Source organism: Salmo salar, chromosome ssa07, assembly GCF_905237065.1.
Source record: "Salmo salar chromosome ssa07, Ssal_v3.1, whole genome shotgun sequence".
Lineage (NCBI taxonomy): Eukaryota > Metazoa > Chordata > Actinopteri > Salmoniformes > Salmonidae > Salmo > Salmo salar.
Genome location: NC_059448.1, coordinates 16,370,049 through 16,391,220, shown reverse-complemented (window position 1 = coordinate 16,391,220; position 21,172 = coordinate 16,370,049). Strand labels below are relative to the sequence as shown.

At 41.0% G+C, this 21,172-nt stretch overlaps 1 protein-coding gene across 2 annotated transcripts in view; it reads right to left on the bottom strand.

Moving 5' to 3' along the window:
* The window catches only part of LOC106608634 (protein AF-9), a 65,118-nt gene extending 44,763 nt beyond the window's left edge, over positions 1 to 20,355 (bottom strand). Inside the window, exons 1-2 of one of the 2 annotated variants that reach the window (XM_045721604.1) lie at positions 20,273 to 20,355; positions 7,721 to 7,901 (exon numbers count right to left, since the gene is read on the bottom strand). In XM_045721604.1, the coding sequence (XP_045577560.1) occupies positions 7,721 to 7,817 (97 nt within the window). In that variant the 5' untranslated portion in view covers positions 7,818 to 7,901; positions 20,273 to 20,355. Of the gene's footprint in view, positions 1 to 7,720; positions 7,902 to 8,504; positions 8,688 to 20,272 lie in introns of those variants that run through there. The other variant, XM_014206701.2, reaches the window with a different exon arrangement.
* Between the last annotated feature and the right edge of the window lie 817 nt (positions 20,356 to 21,172).

The window sequence follows — 21,172 nt, the reverse complement described above, 5'->3', positions numbered from 1 at the left end:
CCATCTACTCCGATTTCAGAGCACTCTCGTCTGAGTGTACCAGAGTGCAGAATAACTGACAAATTCAGAAACGCGCAACACCCATTGAATATGGCCAGTGTCAGTAAACGTTGGCAAAAAGCATCATTAAAATGTTGCCAGCAGCAGTTGCAATCACCAACGCTCTGGATAACATAGAACAGCCTATCCAGCACTGCTAGGGCGAGTAAAATGGTCAGAGTGAACTGTTCTCTCATGTGTGTCTGGAAGTAGCTAGCCAATGTTAGCTTGGGTGCTTGACTCCTGTTGTGAGGTCAGAACACTCCGGATCAACCCTACTCCTCGGCCAGAGAGTCCAGTGTGCGCTATGAACACTCAGAGCAAAGCGCTCCGAATTTACAAGCAGACAATCTGACAACACTGAGTTTACGAACTCGCAGAGCACACTCTGGCCCAGATTGAATTTATAAAAACAGACCTGTAGTATAAACAGGCTTTTAGTCTTGAAATCTTTGGTTGTTTAGTACATGGCCTCACATGTGAATCCTTAAAGAGATGGGTGGGGCTAAAGCTTAAGAGGGTGTGAATGACGCTGAATGGGTGTAGACAAAGAAGAGCTCTCCAGTAGGTGTACCAAGGGCCATTTCTCAAAAGTGAGGTTATCAACTTTCAAAGCAGAATTACTTTTCTATTATTCCTCAACTATAGTGTATGATATACAATTTTCTAGCTTTCATCCAATGTGATTATTATTATTTTTTTTTAAATGTTGCTACATAAGACCGAATCGAGCCTGTCGGTCACATATGACCCCTCTATGGAAAGGGAAGTCTCTCACGAACACATACATGGATGCCCACAAGCCCCGCCTGAAGGTAACCCGGTACGAGTAAAAAGTATATGGAAGTAGTTTAGCGCCTAAAAAAAAAAGGTCTTTAAATCAGTGTCAAAAATAAATTGTTTACTGAACTCATCTCTCTCAGATATAGGACAGACTCTTCAAAACAAACTTCCTTTAGATTTTTTTTTACCATCTGCTTATCCATGTATGAATCGGTTATTCAATGTGTTTCTATGGGCTAATAGCAGTAAGGCCAAATTCAATGTTTCATCAAATAATTATATATATTTGATACCTTAAGGTGTCAAAAATCTAATCTAAATTATCCTTGGTATGACCATCTTAAAACAATTGCATATGTTAGCTTAGAAGACCCCTCAACACCCGGCTTAGACTCTAGAGGGTTAAGATCCATTAACACTTTTGAAAGTCATTTGTCTCGTAATACCCCTTCAGAAAGTCATTACCACTAGTAAAAGACCGGCATAGTCACGCACACATTCACCTGACAAACTTGAACATTCAAATTTGACTACAAATTGAACCATACATGTAGGCTACCACAATCTCCAAAGCCAGACTCCCCTAAACGAATCAGAATGTTCTACGATGCAGACAAAGACAATATGGCCATCAATATCAAAGCCAGACAAGATCACATTCGGGAACCCACAGCAAAGGAACGCAACATCTAAGACATGTTTTAGCCTGAGGAGATCATGTATGGGTTACTCCAGTGATTTGACTTATGTGGTATGTGCACACACACACACACACACACACACAAGCCACAAAAGAATGATGGGGAAACGCAAAGAGAGGATGTGGAAAGTTAAGGCTTCATGCTACAACTTCAGGGGCTCAGGAGAGGCCCAAGGGTCCAACATACTGACCCAATCATTAAGCTAAGCCATCACTATGGAGGGAATAGGGCAGGTGTGTGTGCGCTTAGTTTATTTAATCTGGTTATCGGAGAGCTTCTTTTACAGAATAATAACAAAGAGCCTGAAAAGAGCCCTTCACTGTCAGTCTGTTTCCACAGAAAGATCTATTAACGCTTCGGTCAACTCCCCCATTCCGCCCCCATAATGCTGAATGGCCCTTTATCTACTTCCCCCGAGTCAGATGAACTCATGGATACCATTTTTATTTCTCAGCGTGCAGTTTGAAGCGAGTTGCTAACTAGCTCTAGCGCAATTGCTAACTGGCATGAGCATAATGTCTGGAAGTCTATGGGTATCTGCTTTCAGATAGCATTCTGACTGGAAGTCTATGGTAACACTAGTTAGCATTGGCTTGTGAAACCACCTCTAACTTCCTGCATACTTGACAGAGACAATGAATGGTATCCAAAAGTTCATCTGATTCTGAGGAAGGGCCTCATTGGCAAAATCCCAAAGTATCCCTTTTAAGTGACACTATTCATTAAATATTACCTGCACATCTTATGAGGCATCTCAAAACACAATAAAATTGCATTGACCCATTATTGCACCAATTCAAATTTCCCCCTACCTATATATACACACATAGCTACCTCATACCCCTGCATATTGACTCGGTACTGGTACACTCTGTATATAGCCATGTTATTTTACCTTGTTATTATTTTTCGTTGTGTGTTTTTTCTCATCTTTAACTCTGAATTGTTGGAAAAGGACCGGTAAATAAATCAGGTCACTGATAGTCAAAACCTGTTTTTCACAAAGCATATGACAAAATTGATTTGATTAAATGGCACCAAATAGAGTGCTAGTGCCAAATAGAGTGCCACTGGAGCTCAATACAAAAATAGCCCATTCTTGGTTCCAGTCCAGACCCAACTTCCAGGTTGGTGAGCTCCACCGACACGACAGCGATGCCATTCGCAGCGGCCGTCGCCACGGCAACACCTGAACGCCAGGACCCAACTGCCGGCGATAATGAAGCGGCACTGTGACTTTACAGACCGTTGCATCATTAATTTTAATGTGTTGAGAAGAAGCAGCTTCCCCTCCCGGACTGAAACTGAAAATCAGTGCACCTGTGGGGGAACGTGAGCGGAGCGCTACAGCAAAGTCTCCAGTTCGCTTCCTAAGCACCACATCATGGCCAGGGGAGTGAAAGTGATGTGAGCTAGAACCGTCCAAACAAGTAGAAAATTAAAGGCTGGTTAAGCAAAAAAAAAATAGGAATAGAGGATAAGATTTAAGATTCGGAACAACGCTCCGAGAGCCCGTTTTGACCAATACCTTGTTGACGTCTCTGCCGGTGTGAACCATCAGTTCACTGGCATCTTTCCACAGGGAAATATATTTAGAGAGTGACACAAATGTGACCCGCTCAGCTCCCTAAAAATCAATAAATCAAACTTCCCATAGAGCCAACAGTCATGATATATTACTATCAGGCCTTAAAACTGTCACTGAGGTTTTGAATTACGATTATGACTGAGGAGTAATGGGAAAAGGCCAGCTTTTCCCCACTGGCTTTGAAGCAGGTGAGAGCACCCTTACAGAAAACACTGCATATGAGTAAGTGCTCATTTCAGAACCTGAAATGGCAGGCAAAATGGCCAGTGAAAGAAATGAATCCCTCGTCATTCTGAATATCGGTGAATATGAATATCATGAATATGCCTACATGATGCACCGACTTATCATTCTTTATGCAAAAATAGACTACTTTACCATGATACAAATACATTTTGTTCAGAGAAGTATACAATGACAGAATCAAGTCATGTATGCTTGACAGGTGAAGCCCAATGTAAAAATGGCCGACCAAACCGTGTTCCAGTCCATTTATTTTGGGATGGGGTCGGTCTTACACTCCTTCCCACAGCACTAAATATCAGGTTTCCAAGGCTACACAGCATGGCAGCCAATCATAGCCATTTTCTTCAGGTCCGTTTAAATGTCTTGCTGGCCATAAAACTCCAAATTGGAAGCTTTAACCGAGAGAGCAGCACAGTGGAGAATAGGGACAGTAACTGACCACTCCTGTTGTGACAAATGTTAGCCATTTTAGTTTTCACATATAGCCTGCCTTACTCTACATTTACGCCACATTTTTCACATTTAGGATGGCTAAAAAGTATAACCATCCACAATACATTTTTCAAAGCAAGGTGAGTGAAAAGATTCCCTTTCAAGTGAGGAGAAGGCACCGGTGTAATCCATAACAGCTGCAAGACGGACTATATTAAAACAGTATAGCCAGCGTTTAGCCGCCTCACAAGAAAAGAGAGAAGTGAGAAAGAAAGAAAGAAAGAAAGAGGGAAGAAAGAGGAAGAGTGACCTAATGCAGAGCTGCACATTCTTGACCTAATGCCGAGCTGCACCTCCTTGGAAGGAGTGTCTGTGCGTCTCTGCAGGAGTAGGGGCAGGCAGCTGCACCCTTATGAGACCACTCTGCGAGACTGTTAGTATTAAAACTGTCAAACACATGCTTGTCTATGCTACAAGGTTTCCCCTCAATTCCTTTGGCTTCGCCCGTCAGGGGCCCAATGTTGATCAAAGGTACCGGAGGGGTAGGGGTGGGGGGCTTCAGCCGGGCTGAAGACGGCTTGTGGACGTCTCATGTACCCAACAGAACAGAGAGGGTGCCGATGCCACACTGCTCCTGAAGAGTCGTCAAGCTCGATTCATTCAATTCTACATAAGCTAAATGTATCCTGACATAACATAAGAGTATCTTTCTACTGTTGTCAAATGTAGGTGTACTATCAAAACACAGGTAAACTCCCCTAACAGGTCGAGATACCACCAAGTTTCAGAACAAGACCTGTGAGACAGTAGTTTGCTAACCATGATACAGCATGAACTTGCCAAGGCAGGTTTCAGCCTAAAAGGAGAGTGCCAATTGGTCAAATTCAGCGATAAGCTGCAAATACATCATCCTTGTTAACAAGATCCAAATGCGCTTTCATTTTCACTCGAGTTTAAGCAAGGCTGGAAGAATTTAAAACCATGGCCTAGCCTGAAAACCCTGAGCTTGCCTTAAAAAAGTAACGAATGTCACTGTAGGCAACACCACGTTTTGATAAGTGAGACAGCACTTGTGCCGACAAGAGGGTAACAATGAACCACTATACCCAATGATGGAAACACTGCTCATTTCCCCAAAAAATGCCTCAAAAGAAATAAGTCACTCATTACCCACGCACCCAAATGTATTGCGTCTACGTTTTATACAAAACCCTTCCTAAGAAATAAGGAAGTACTTAGACTGGCAATTTGTCACCATGTGAAAACACACAGAAGTACCAGAATACCATTCACCTCCTTGAGACTGGGCTAGGATCTCATGGCATGTGTCATCAAGTGATTTACACGAGGTTAAGCATCTTTCTGATGGGTTTTTGGGACATTTTCTCCAGGCCCAGCACAATATTTATCAAGAAGGGGTGAGAGGGGGGGGGGGGGTACTCTCACTGGGCTCACCTCGTCATCAAAGGGCCTTCTTCGGAACATGCATCTCACGCAGCGCTGTTTCCATATCAGGTACGCGTTTAGCTTGAAGTTCACACACACCGGTAGAAATAAAACACATCATCTGTTCTCATGAGCTTTGGACTTTGAACTGCATCTATTCCTATGTCATAAATCAGAGTACTGGATGATAATAAGTACTTTCGCTAACCACCAACTCTCCTCTCCGGTCAGGTGTTCAGACTAGGGAAGAGATCGGTTACATACGCCTCAAGAATTCACTGCATGCAATGAAGCAGCACTTTGGAGCGTCAAATACAAGCAACACTTCGTATACTAGCCCTTGCCTTGACCCCCTCTCCTCTATTTACACACTATAGATTTATGCCCGTTGAAATGGGAAAAATACGGTTTCTTTTCAACACGCATGTAAATGGCCAGACATTCCAGTTTATTGACAGAACACTGATTTGCTAAATGACTTAGCAGGAAACTGATGGTTAAGGTGGATTCGTAACCAAATACATCGTACATTTCTATTTCACTTGCCACCATGTTCAAATGAAGCTCTGTAGCTCAGCTATTACAGATGAAACAGTACATGACATTGGTGTTATGACAAAATAACTAAACATTTACCAGCAACTGTTTATTTTTGTATTCAAAAGTCCAGTAGCAAGACAGCTTACAATTACATAGTTATTTTCAGTATTCTCGCGGTGAAAGAAACAAAGCTTCTCTCTTTTAACTGATTTCAAACTCGTTCCTTGGCACTAGTCTAGCAGGCTGTTCTGTCTCTTTGCACCACAAAGAGCAGACTAAAGAGCAGACTCAAAAGCAGCCTTTGGTGGGTTGTATGTGTGGAGGGGGGAGATGGGGGGGGGGTTGGCAGAGAGGGGTTTGTACAGTCAACCATGTACGACAGACTGTAGCCTACCTGCACCAGTGAACAGAGACCGAGCATATGCAGCACCAGCAAAACAACCTTATGGTGGTGGCTGGCTGGTTCTACGGTTGTCTTGTGTTCAAATCTACCAGCCTTTTAATGAATATTGTAATAGGCTATGAAATTCATCCGGTCAAAACTGTGACAATTCGTGTGACATTTTTGAATTTTAGAAATAGGAGTGAAAATCAGATCACTATGCTTCTATAGGGTATTGGTAACATCATGACAGCACACAGGGGCCAGCTGTCAATGGAACGCGTGGGACACTTACTGGTGATACTGGTAAACATCACAATGACACCATGTTGTGAACTGTAAAACTCCCTGGATAACGTAACAGGTATGTGATGTGTAGCCTATGAGAGGGCTGCCTATGCAACAACATCACTCTGTGATACTAGAAGACACTGGCAGGTTGTGTTTAACAGCCTACAAAAACAGACAATCAAGTCACTAATATTTATACTATATAGGGGTGAAAGCATAAAAGATTAAGAGTTATAACAAAAGAATAGCCTACTCAAAATACTTTATTTATTTAGAAAAAGATAGTGGTTCTCCTGCACCTCTGTAGGCTATGAACCCATTTTGTACATTGCATAATGCATATTTTTGTTGATGCAATGACTATTCTTCAGACTGTTGAGAGTAGTGGGGTTATCGTTTTAAAAGGAGAGTAAATAATGAAATGGTTTAACTACAGCATGATCTTACAACTGTTCCCAATAAACTGCAAATGTTCCCTGGTAATCTGAGTCGCATGTAATGAATATGACAGGGTCTCTCCAAGGCATCGACTTTGGCACATTTCTCTGCATTTGTCACACCAAACAACACTAAAAACACACCAGCAGGAAAGGAGGTAAAAATACCAAACCAACAAATACTATAATTGATCCCTTCCAGCCATGCCAGAAGCTTAAACAACCACTATGCTCTGCACTGTTTGAACAAGCCCTCTTATGTTTACCATCACCAAATGCTGGGTAGTGGTCACATTTAGCCTTTCTAGTTATCAATGCCACACCTAGCAACGTTGTTACCGTTTGTAGTTTACTCTCACCTTCATTTGGGTTGCCCAATCTCTTATAAAACTTGTGGGGTGGAATTAGTAACCTATTCTACTAAAACTGGTTTACAAAAAAACCCAATAATGCTTTAATCTAAACCCTCGGGTTATGCTTTAATTGTAGAGATACACATAAGGGGAACTCTATCCTATGACGATCAAAGATGTTTACAGTATAAATGATCCAATAGCGCATCTAATTAATTCTGCATGCGCTACAGGTGGGCATGTTCAAATGAATTAAGCACGGTTTTTTTTTGGGGGGGGGTCCATTTACAAACTTTGCAAAGTGAAGGCTATAACAAAAACAAGTATTTTCAATGAACCGCCAAGGATGGTCGCGCACACAAATCAATAGGCTTAATTTGTCCGGAGTGGTGGGCTACTGCTATAAGCTTTGCTTTACAAATCAAGCAGTCTATTATTTTATGTCAGTAAAACTCAAAAGGCAGGGTAAATTATATGCCTACCTCGTTTTGGTCTTGGGAAGCTTTCGTGCAGGTGAAAAACGACTTTTTCCACAAAGTGCTGAATGTTACTGTGCTCTGGTCCTCGGACAAACACCATCCAGTCGTGCGTAAAGCCTTCCACGGTGGGTTTCTTTCTGACCTGGGCACGATGTCCGAGTTCTAGTTTCACCTGAACAGCACCCTAGAACATCCAAAGTCATATCACATATTGTTGCCAATCGGAGGCTGGCATCATTGCATGCTGTACAGCCTACCTACATCTATCTATCCACGAGTAAAACCATACATTGTCTCAATAGATGCGTGGAATAAATTAAATAAAACAAATCACACGTTAACATGTTCCGATTTGATAGGTCTACTCATAATCACTTGCACTCTATCCTGCTTTGCATTTCAGCAAAGAAAGCAAGGTGTCTATAGCCTTCCCTACACTATAAAAACATTCATGTATTTATGTTCATGAAGTAGCCTAGGCTACAAACGGCAAAATAATTTTGAACGCCGAAAAACTATTACAAGGAGACTGTAATTTGCCAGTGTAGACTTTTTTCATGATTTTACTATCCAAGCATCACTTTCGCAAACATACTTTATACATGAGATATGCAACATTCTAGACGCGCTTCGCTGCTCAACTAACGTTAGTTCTACTGTACTTGAATATCAATATGTCTGGAAATCTTCGGCTCAGACGCGCCGGGCTATACCGCCTTGTTCGAGCAGAGAAAACAATACGTTGGAACACACCCTGCCTAAGCATGGTCGCGAGCAGTGTACTCACCGACGTGGCCATTCTTGAGGCCGCGTGCAACCGCTATTTCATCGACAATTTGTTCTAAATGAGAAGATATAGGAGTGCAAATGGCTGATGGCGGACATGGTCTCTCCTAATTGAACTCAACCCCCGAGTTTCAGACTGAGGAGCAAAGTAAGACGCATGCGCTGTTTTGTGCACTGACAAGAGACAGACAGAGCAGGGGGAAGAGAACCAATGAGACAACGCACACGCGCAGAGAACCAATGCATGGTAAAACCACCTCACAACTTCCCCACATAGGCAAGGGATTATTACCCCATGCCTTCAAACCATTGATGACTAGTACTGATACTGCAACATTATCCAATGTATCCAACATGATAAACAGTCTGCTATTAGATGTTTTTTTTCAAGTATCAATTAGCCGACAACTGGATGTCAATATATTCAAACATTTCCCCAAATAGTAATTGAATCAACATAATCATTCATACACCATTCTTATCAAATCAAAAAACATATTATTGAGCCCCAAAATAGATAACAATTCATGTTTTATTTGACCATCCCCTCCTATAATGCCCATTCCATCATCACCGCCCATAATGTGACAACCAAGTAAATAAACACCTTGATTTTGGACTATACTCCAAATAGCCCACAAATTATGATCCTGCCTACATACATACAGTATGATCTGAATGAGTTAAATACAATTTCTAACTGAGAAATCGATGAATGCAAGGTGTCAGTTTCCACTTTCTTTCAATAGGTGTGTGTTCTTCCGTTGTGCCAGCAGCAAAATAAAGACCTCACCATATGGACCTAAGAAGTGTTGGATTTGACAACAAGCAGACTGTTCATCATTCCCCGTTGAAAAACGATTGTTTTTACTGTCATTGCTGGGGCAACTTGATGTTGCTTCTGCTTGAACACATGGATTATTGTTAAAGAGGTAATAATTACTTTATTGAAGATCAAGGTCAGGTGGTGCCCTAATCTGAAAGCTCTTAATTTCACTAGAATGGAGGCGAGGACAAAAAGGTGACCAATTGCAGGGAGCAGAGGTCATGGTGCCAAGCATATGTTTTCTTTTCAGTCTCCTCCATTTCCACTAAATGATTTATTTCCTAATAATAATAATAATGTAAAATTAACACATTTACAGAAAGACCTGTGTGAAGGCCAACTTGCCAAAAAGGAACTTTTTGAGGCAATAAAATATTTTCAGTCTGGAAAAACACCAGGGCTTGATGGTATACCAGTTGAGTTATATGAGACCTTTTTTGATTTACTCAAAGATCCATTATTATCATGTTTTAATTACTCTTATACAAATGGTAGACTTTCAGGTACTCAACAAGAAGGTCTGATTTCATTACTACTAAAACAGGACCCAGGGGGTAAGTATAAAGATCCAGTCCATTTAAAAAACTGGAGGCCTCTAACATTTCAATGTTGTGATGCGAAAATCCTGGCGAAATGCATAGCACATAGAATAAAAAAGGTTTTACCAGATATTGTTCATGCTGATCAGACAGGTTTTTTACATGGACGATATATTGGAGATAATATATGACAATTACTAATTGAACATTATGAAACATCGAAGATACCAGGCCTGGTCTTCATTACAGATTTTGAAAAAGTGTTTGATAAAGTACGATTCAAATTTATATATAAATGCCTGGATTACTTTAATTTTGGTGAATCTCTTATACAATGGTTTAAAGTTATGTACAGCAAACCCAGATGTAAATAATGGTTACTTCTCAGAAAGTATTGAGCTTTTAAGAGGAGTAAAACAAGGCTGTCTGTTGTCTCCATATCTATTTATTATGGCCATTAAAATGCTAGCTATCAAAATTCGATCCAACCAGAACATCAAGGGGTTAGAAATCCAGGGGACAAAAACAAAAGTGTTAATGTATGCCGATGACTCCAGTTTTTTCTTAAGTCCGCAATCTGGATCCCTGCACAGTCTCATTGAAGATCTTGATCACTTTTCTAGCCCCTCTGGATTAAAACCTAATTATGACGCTCTGGATAAGAGCGTCTGCTAAATGACGTAAATGTAAATGTAAATGACAAGTGTACCATACTACATATTGGATCGTTAAAAAATGCAGTGTTTACACTACCTTGTAGTTTACCAATAAAATGGGTGGATGGGGAAGTAGACATACTTGGTATTCACATTTAAAAAAATATAAATGAACTTACCACAATTAATTTCAATAGAAAGTTAGCAAAAATAGATCCGATTCTGCAACCATGGAGAGGTAAATACTTGTCTATTTATGGAAAAATCACATCGATTAACTCTTTGGTCCCATCAAAGTTTATTTACTTACTAATGGCACTGCCTAATCCAGATTACTCGTTAATCATGTAAGCAAAAAATATTTCATTTTATATGGAATGCTCAACCAGACAAAATTAAACATGCCTATTTATATAATGAATATGAGTTTGGGGGGCTAAATGTATTAAATATTAAAGCTTTAAACCTTTAACTAAAAGCTTCACTCATACATAATTTATACTTAAACCCCAAAAAGGTTCTCCAGTAGATTATTAAGAAAGGCTCATCCTTTGTTAAAAAATTGCCTTTTTTGTCTTCATACAGATTACAACTTCTCATTTCCGGCAAATTGAAAATGATTTTTTTTTTAAGTATCTCCCTTTCTTCAACAAGCCACACAAAGCTGGTTACAATTTCAGTTTTATCCTCCAGAAAAGATAGAACAAATATTACATCAAATGTTATGGTTAAAAAATAACATTCTTTATGGAATTAGATTTTTTTTTTAATTATATTTATTAATGATATTATGAATAGAAATGGAGGAGTTATGTAACATATGCAGTTATCGAAAATGTATGGGAATATCTGCTCAATCCAAATTTACAACCAACTGATTGCAGTATTACCACAAAAATGGAGGAGGCAAGTGGAAAAGGGAGAAGTGGGGAACTTGTTTGCCTGCCATATATTAAAGATATAAATTGGCTGAAAGGAACTGGCATAAATAGAAGAATATACCAGTTTCATCTAAGGGCAAAAATGTTGACAGCTGCGCCATACAGGTTGCAAATAAATGGGAGGAGATTTTCGATGTACCAATTCCGTGGCATATGGTTTATGAACTGGTACAAAAAAACTATACTTTGATTCAACACTTAGAGTTTTTCAATTTAAATGATCATATAAAATTCTTGCCTCCAACAGAATGCTACATATATTTTTGGCATACAACAATTTCAGCTCTGTAGATTTAAGCTGTGAAGAGACAGAATCAATAGATAATTTATTCTGGTATTGCCCCTATGTAGCTTGTTTCTGGCCACAGGTTCAGGAATGATTAAAAAAAATCACAACATGCACTTAAAATTCACCTTACAAGTAGCAGTGTTGGGCGATTTGGAAGGCCATAGTCAGTCAATAAATAATATAATAATACTCATAGGAAAGGTTTTCATCTTTAGCTCACAATCTGTGGATACTATATGATTAGAAAGGTTCCAACATTTGTAAAACAACACAGAACTAATAAAAAAGATATGGCGCATGGAAACCAAACGAGGTTGTCTATGGTGATAGGTGGGATGGTCTGAGAGTGGCTGAGGGTTGGGATTAAAGTGCTTATGTTTGGTAATGTATTATTGTTATGTGACTGCTTTATATAAAAGTATTGTTTTTTTCACTTTTATTTAACCAGGTAGGCCAGTTGAGAACAAGTTCTCATTTACAACTGCGACCTGGCCAAGATAAAGCAAAGCAGTTCGACACATACGACAACACAGAGTTACACATGGAATAAACAAACATACAGTCAAAAAATACAATAGAGAAAGTCTATATACAGTGTGTGCAAATGAGGTAGAATAAAGGGGGGTGAGGCAATAAATAGGCCATAGCGGTGAAATTATTACAGTATGGCAAATTAAACACTGGAGTGATAGATGTGCAGAAGATGAGTGCGCAAGTAGCGGTACTGGGGTGTAAAGGAGCAAAATAAATAAAATAAATAACAATATGGTGATGAGGTAGTTGGATGGGCTATTTACAGATTGGCTATGTACAGGTGCAGTGATCTGTGAGCTGCTCTGACAGCTGGTGCTTAAAGCTAGTGAGGGAAATATGAGTCTCCAGCTTCAGTGATTTTTGCAGTTCGTTCCAGTAATTGGCAGCAGAGAACTGGAAGGAAAGGCGGCCGAAGGAGGAATTGGCTTTGGGGGTGACCAGTGAAATATACCTGCTGGAGCGCGTGCTGCGGGTGGGTGCTGCGATGGTGACCAGTGATCTGAGATAAGGCGGGGCTTTACCTAGCAATGACTTATAGATGACCTGGAGCCAGTGGGTTTGGCGACGGATATGAAGCGAGTGGTGGGTAGTATATGGGGCTTTGGTGACAAAACGAATGGCACTGTGATAGACTGCATCCAATTTGCTGAGTAGAGTGTTGGAGGCTATTTTGTAAATGACATCGCCGAAGTCAAGGATCGGTAGGATAGTCAGTTTTACGAGGGTATGTTTGGCAGCATGAGTGAAGGATGCTTTGTTGCGAAATAGGAAGCTGATACTAGATTCATTTTGGATTGGAGATGCTTAATGTGAGTCTGGAAGGAGAGTTTACAGTCTAACCAGACACATAGGTATTTGTAGTTGGCCACATATTCTAAGTCAGAACCGTCCAGAGTAGTGATGCTGGACGGGTGGGTAGGTGTGGGCAGCAATCGGTTGAAGAGCATGCATTTAGTTTTGCTTGCATTTAAGAGCAGTTGGAGGCCACGGAAGGAGAGTTGTATGGCATTGAAGCTCGTCTGGAGGTTAGTTAACACAGTGTCTAAAGAAGGGCCAGAAGTATACAGAATGGTGTCGTCTGTGTAGAGGTGGATCAGAGAATCCCCAGCAGCAAGAGCGACATCATTGATGTATACAGAGACAAGAGTCGGCCCGAGGATTGAACCCTTTGGCACCCCCATAGAGACTGCCAGAAGTCCGGACAACAGGCCCTCCGATTTGACACACTGAACTCTGTCAGAGAAGTAGTTGGTGAACCAGGCGAGGCAGTCATTTGAGAGACCAAGGCTGTTGAGTCTGCCGATAAGAATGTGGTGATTGACAGAGTCGAAAGCCTTGGCCAGGTCGATGAATACAGCTGCACAGTATTGTCTCTTATCGATGGCGGTTATGATATCGTTTAGGACCTTGAGCGTGGCTGAGGTGTACCCATGACCAGCTCGGAAACCAGATTGCATTGCGGAGAAAGTACGGTGGGATTCGAAATGGTCGGTGATCTGTTTGCTAACTTGGCTCTCGAAGACCTTAGAAAGGCAGGGTAGGATAGATATAGGTCTGTAGCAGTTTGGGTCTAGAGTGTCTCCCCCTTTGAAGAGGGGGATGACCGCAATATTTGGGGATCTCAGACGATACGAAAGAGAGGTTGAACAAGCTAGTAATAGGGGTTGCAACAATTTTGGCGGATCATTTTAGGAAGAGAGGGTCCAGATTGTCTAGCCCTGCTGATTTATAGGGGTCCAGATTTTGCAGCTCTTTCAGAACATCAGCTATCTGGATTTGGGTGAAGGAGAAATGGGGGAGGCTTGGGCAAGTTGCAGTGAGGGGTGCAGGGCTGTTGACCGGGGTAGGGGTAGCCAGGTGGAAAGCATGGCCAGCCGTAGATAAATGCTTATTGAAATGATCAATTATCGCAGATTTATCTGTGGTGACAGTGTTTCCTAGCCTCAGTGCAGTGGGCAGCTGGGAGGAGGTGCTCTTATTCTCCATGGACTTTACAGTGTCCCAGAACATTTTGGAGTCAGTGCTACAGGATGCAAATTTCTGTTTGAAAAAGCTAGCCTTTGCTTTCCTAACTGCCTGCGTATATTGGTTCCTAACTTCCCTGAAAAGTTTCATATCGCGGGGGCTATTCGATGCTAATGCAGTACGCCACAGGATGTTTTTGTGCTGGTCAAGGGCAGTCAGGTCTGGAGTGAACCAAGGGCTATATCTGTTCCTGGTTAAAAAAAAATAAATAATGGGGCATGCTTATTTAAGATGGTGAGGAAAGCACTTTTAAAGAATAACCAGGCATCCTCTAGTGATGGAATGAGGTCAATATCTTTCCAGGATACCCGGGCCAGGTCGATTAGAAAGGCCTGCTCGCTGAAGTGTTTTGACAGTGATGAGGGGTGGTCGCTTGACCGCAGACCCATTACGGACGCAGGCAATGAGGCAGTGATCGCTGACATCCTGGTTGAAGACAGCAGAGGTGTATTTGGAGGGCAAGTTGGTTAGTATGATATCTATGAGGGTGCCCATGTTTACGGATTTGGGGTTGTACCTGGTGGGTTCATTGATAATTTGTCTGAGATTGAGAGCATCAAGCTTCGATTGTAGGATGACCGGGGTACCATGTATGTAAATTGTGTATGTGAAATGTAGCAAAAAGATGTAAAAAACTAAGATATTTGTCCCCCTGCAGAGGGGGGATGGTGGAGGGGTTGATAATTAAAATTTTAAAAAATAAAAAATAAAATAAAGGAAAAAATAAAATAAGATAAAAATTGGATGGCACACCGAATGTTTGCTGAAAAAACTATCCCAAGCGAACACACCGATGACAGTGGCTATGATTCATTATGATATAATTACATTTTAGGATTAAATCTAATTTTGTTTTCCTAGACATTTAATGTAACAGAAGGACTAATTCAATTGCACTGTTTTCACCTGTTTAGCCTACGGACTTATCAACACCATCATGCTCTGTGAGGACTGGTTTGGCCAAGCCACTCGTCCAGCACATTCACAGAGAAATTCGACTTGAAATGTCCGAAACCCAAGGCAATGATCCTACTTTGTTCAAGGTTACAAATCAATCAAATCTAATTGTATTTGTCACATGCGCCGAATGCAAGAGCTGTAGACCTTACAGTAAAATGCTTACTTACAAGCCCTTAACCAACAATGCAGTTTTAAACTCAAGTAAACTCAAGTAAACAATAAATAAAAATGACAAATAATTAAAGAGAAAGACTAAAATAACAGTAACGAGGCTATATGCAGGGGGTACCGGTGCAGAGTCAATGTGTGTGGGGGGGCACATGTTAATTTAAAATTCAAGCAGAACAGAAACATTTCTTCACACAACCATTTCCTGAAAGCTGATTTTCCATTCTTATCAACAATGCTATTTGAAAAACATTTTCCTTTTAATGATAACAGCAATTTACTGCAGTTAAAAACACAATCTCAGTTATGATCTTACATGCTGAAATGAAGGAAACAACCATGAAAAAAACATGCTAAAACCACATTTTAGTGAAATGTTGATCTAACACCACAAAATATTTTGGGGGTGGCAATTTGGTGTTTTACAGGAAGCACAAGATGTGTGTCCAATGATTCCCCCTATCCTCCTCCCCGTCTCCTCCTCCCCATCACCTCCTCCTCATCATCATCATCCTCCTCCTATTCCTCCTCCTCATCATCATCATCAGTAAAAGCTAGATCCAAATCAATGCACATTTAAATATATGTATGCAATAATAATGAATGTCAGAAAAATAGGAATCTTATTTATTTAATTATAACTTCATTCTTAATTCAAATAAGATTTAATGACATCGTATGGAACTCTTAATTAGTTTCCCATACCCATTTGACCTTTACTGCACACCGTAACTGTGTTTTTGGCAGATCTGGACCAGAGGTACAGTCTGAAAATATAGATATTGGTCATAGAGAACGATAGAGATCTCTAGTGGCCAAAAATAATCTGTTTTAGCATGGGCAGAGCCATTGAGGGCTTCCATCATTTTAATGTAGTCAACTGGGTGGTACTTACATCTTCATTAGCTGAACTCTCCTGGTGACCCTGTTGTAGTCAGATGTCCAGATGTCCTCTATCTATCTCTATGATATTGTTTTAACTTTTTTAGCTTGAAAGTTTAAATCTGTAATGTAAAAGTATAGAAGTTTTAAATACTCTATGTTTTGTGTTTAGTTCAACTGGAATATGCTTTTGTGTGCACTGGTGATGTTGCAGAAGTTCTACAAGCTAGCTAACATTATTTAACAGTGGCCAGCTAGCTAACTTAACAAGCTTGACAAATGCATAAAATGTAGTTATAATTTACACATACGATCTGTTAGTTTGTACTGCCAACTGTGCGTGTTCTTTGCAAGTTATCAAGTCCTCAAAATTATTAACCTAGCTGAAAGTGAAAGTGGCCTAAGACATAAAGTTAGCTGTAGCTTGATAGCTAGCTAGCTCAGCTACATATATTTTGTATTTGCAAGCATCAACAGAGGAAGACCGAGAGGTTTTACTCTGCCCAACATCTGTTCACGAAAATATGCCCACAAGGTGAGGATTTTTTTTTTAATGGAGGTGAATGAGAGTGTCGAATTTGGTAAATAAATAATGTAATTGCAAATTTGCTACATGAGGCTTATTTGATTGAATACAAGTTTCGTAATTGTTAGGTTGTTACGAATGGACTGATATAAATGGACGCACAAGGCATTTCAGCAACTTACCCAAATACAACTTTATATCGGCGTTGTGTCTCTTGTCATTGAGGACTCATCATGAATATAACCCATTTTAGCGTGGACATTTCAATTGGGGGCTTCCACCATTTTAAATTAATCAACTGGGTGGGGATTCCTATGAGTTGGGAGCAGTCAACCAATGAAGAAGAAAATTGACTACTTAAAAATGGATATAGACTCAATAGCGCTGCCCATGCTGTCCCAGATGCAAATGGTACAGATACAAAGTCCTCTACCTAGCTCTATGGCCTGTTGTTCACACGTATCCGCCCTCTCAATGGCTAGAATGGTCCCACCTGATCTCACCTCTTAACGCCTGCCTTCCATCTTTGAGGACATGTATTTCCGTTGTTAGATCGGTCACTTGAATATCTTGTCAATATAATAGACAATCTTTGGCATATGGGAACTTAGCTCTGTTCCAGGAAACTCATCATGATGTTATAGATATACAGTGCATTCGGAATGTTTTCAGGGCCCTTGACTTTTTCAACATTTTGTTATGTTACAGCCTTATTCTAAAATTGATTAAATCGTTTTTTTCCCTCATCAAACTTCACACAATATCCCATAATGTCGAAGCAAAAACTGGTTTTTAGAACATAAAAAACCCCGGAAATGTACATTTACATAAGTATTCAGACCCTTTACTCAGTACTTTGTTGAAGCACCATTAGCAGGGATTACAGCCTCGAGTCTTCATGGGTATGTCGCTACAAGCTTGGCACACATGTATTTGGGGAGTTTCTCATTCTTCTCTGCAGATCCTCTCAAGTTCTGTCAGGTTGGATATGGAGCGTTGCTGCACAGCTATTTTCAGGTCTCTCCAGAAATGTTCGATTGGTTTCAAGTTCGGGCTCTGGCTGGGCCACTCAAGGACATTCAGAGACATGTCCTGAAGCCACTCCTGCATTGTCTTGGCTGTGTGCTTAGGGTCATTATCCTGTTGGAAGGTGAACCTTCGCCCCCAGTCTGTGGTCCTGAGTGCTCTGGAGTAGGTTTTCATCAAGGATATCTCTGTACATTGCTCCGTTCATCTATGCCTCAATCCTGACTAGTCTCCCAGTCCCTGCCGCTGAAAAACATCCCAACAGCATGATGCTGCCACCACAATGCTTCACCATAGGGATGATGCCAGGTTTCCTCCAAACGTGAGTCTTTGCATTCAGGCCAAAGAGTTCAATCTTGGTTTCATCAGACCAGAGAATCTTGTTTCTCATGGTCTGAGAGTGTTTCGGTGCCTTTTTTAAAACTCCAAGCTGGCTGTCATGTGCCTTTTTGAGGAGTGGCTTCCGTCTGGCAACTCTACCATAAAGGGATGATTGGTGGAGTGCTGCAGAGATGGTTGTTCTTCTGGAAGGTTCTCCTATCTCCACAGAGGAACTGCTCTGTCAGAGGGAACATCGGTTTCTGGGTCGACTACCTGACCAAGGCCCTTCTCCCTCAATTGCTCAGTGTGTCTTGGTGGTTCCAAACTTCTTCCATTTAAGAATGATGGAGGCCGCTGTATTCTTGGGGACCTTCAATGCTGCAGAAATGTTTTCCCCAGATCTGTGCCTCAACACAATATTATCTCGGACCTCTATGGACAATTCCTTCGACCTCATGGCTTGGTTTTTGCTCTGACATGAACTGAGAACTGTGGGACCTTATATAGACAGGTGTGTGCCTTTCCAAATCATGTCCAATCAATTGAATTTTCCACAGGTGGACTCCAATCAAGTTGTACAAACATCTCAAGAATGATCAATGGAAACAGGATGCACCTGAGCTCAATTTCAAGTCTCATAGCAAAGGATCTGAATAGTTATGTAAATAAGATATTTCAGTTTTTTATTTTTAATACATATGCAAACATTTCTAAAAACTGTTTTAACTTTGTCATTATGGGGTATTGTGTGTAGAGTGCTGAGGATTTTTTAAAATTTATTTAATCAATTTTAGAAAAAGGCTAAAATGTAACAAAATGTGGAAAAAGTCAAGGGGTCTGTATACTTTCCAAAGGCACTGTATCTATACATCTGTGGAGGCTGCTGAGGGGTGGACGGCTCATAATAATGTCTGGAATGGAGTATTATGGCTGTGTTTGACACCATTCCATTGATTCCATTCCAGCCATTATCATGAGCCATCCTCCCCTCAGCAGCCTCCACTGAAATCTATTGTTTCTCTAGTAACCCCAGGCGCAACAGTTAGACAGATAGTTCAATTAGGCCACTACACAGTCAATGCTACACTGTCGGTAGAGTTTGTGGTGATTCTAGGATATGTATCCCATTGAAAATGTAAAGAGAATGTCCTATGTGTTCTGCCTGCCTTAACCAGTAACTACATCGTTTTGGAGGACAAGCAACAAGCTATTATTCTGCTATCCACAAGCGGCAGGACTGTCACTTTCAAAGGCACAGGATTGACCATTTAAACAATGTAACATTGTTTACACTAGCAATGCCGAGCTAGCAGTACAGGCCTGTCTACATTGTTAGTGAACAAGTTAAAGGCAGTCTAGAAACCCCTGGAATAGTTTCATTTACATGTGTTTTGCTGAGTATTATCCCTCTTTGAGTTTGGAAAATTTGCTATGCAGCACAAGTGAAATAACATAGATTTTTATACTATCTGGAGGTCAAAGCTCGACATAGACATTACATTTAACATTTTAGTAGAAACTCTTATCCATATCGACTTACAGGAGCAATTAGGGTTAAGTGATTTGCTCAAGGGCACATCCAACAGATTTTTCACCTAGTCGGCTCAGGATTTGAGCCAGTGACATTTCAGTTACTAGCCCAACGCTCTTTACCGCTAGGCTACCTGCCACTAAGCTAGACTAGACTAGCAAGGTAAATGTTTGAATGTCGTCATTTCAAGCCATAAATTATTGAACACCATCTGTCTCAGGCCTAATTCAACAACCACAAATGTGTTTTTCCACTCAAAGAATATGAATGTTAGTTTATTCCTCTTATTGTCTCTTATGCACATTTAACTATACACCGCACACAATTTTGTTCTACATTTCAATCCCTTCACAACAAAATGTCATTTATGGAACGGAACACCTTGTGCAGTGTAATAACATTGTGGTGAATTCTATCCTCTTTTTTAACACAAAGTCAAAGTCACTTAACAAAGAAAGGCCTACGATCAGTTTCAACCATTAACACCAACTTGTAGAAGACAGTTGTCAGAAGTCAACTTTTAGCATTGAATATGAGGACCTTACCGGGTCATAAGCTTGGGCTGCAGTAGTGTGGATTTTGCTGTGGCTGCTTTGTTAAGTCGTTGGGAGTGAATGTTATAGCCGCGTCAGAGGCTGTGAATTGGCTGTTGCACACTGTCGGCCTGTCACTTATCAGCTCTTTAATATAGGGGGAACGGGTGGGGCTGGGGGGGGGGGTAGGGTGCCGTGGGGGGGGGGGGCTGGAGTGGGGTAGGGTAGGGTGCAGTGGGGGGGGCTACATTGTCTCTCGTATTCCCCCTCTATTCAGATAACATACAGATCTCCCTCTGGCTATCAGCCAGCCAGGCAGCCAGGGTTAGGCCCTGAGAGTAACCATCTAGTGGTCAGTCCACTCCACTCATCTGTCCTCTCTGCCTCATTGTCCTTCTTTAATGGGAAGACAACCTGAGATGGTCGAGGTTGCAATGCATTCAATGTAGCAACTAGCAAACTGCTTGGGAGCTTGTCATCTTTCTGTATTTGGGAAGGTCAAGGTGTCTCGTGAACAATGCATTAAATGCATTAAAAATGATGTCAGTGGCTGCAGGCCAGTGTCACCTGTCAGAGCTTCAGTTTACACTGCAGGGGTGATCTTTCAGATGGATGCAGGTACAGTACCTGCTAGAGGGCTGTTCTTCGTCGTAGGTACACAGCACATTAGGTTAGCTGTATATGACACAGCAGACGGCTACAGTTTGGCCATCGCTACTGTTTCATAGGTTGTCATGTCAGTCCGCTGGGAGCTAGGAGTACAAATGTAGTGTAAAATATATCTTTGAAACATGGCCAGAAAGTTTGGTTTTCCAGACAATAATCAATAATCTTTGTTTTGTTGTGTGCTTTTGTCTCCAACAGTAGAGCTCCATTCTATTTGAGTTTTAAGTTATTTGAAAGCACAAAAAC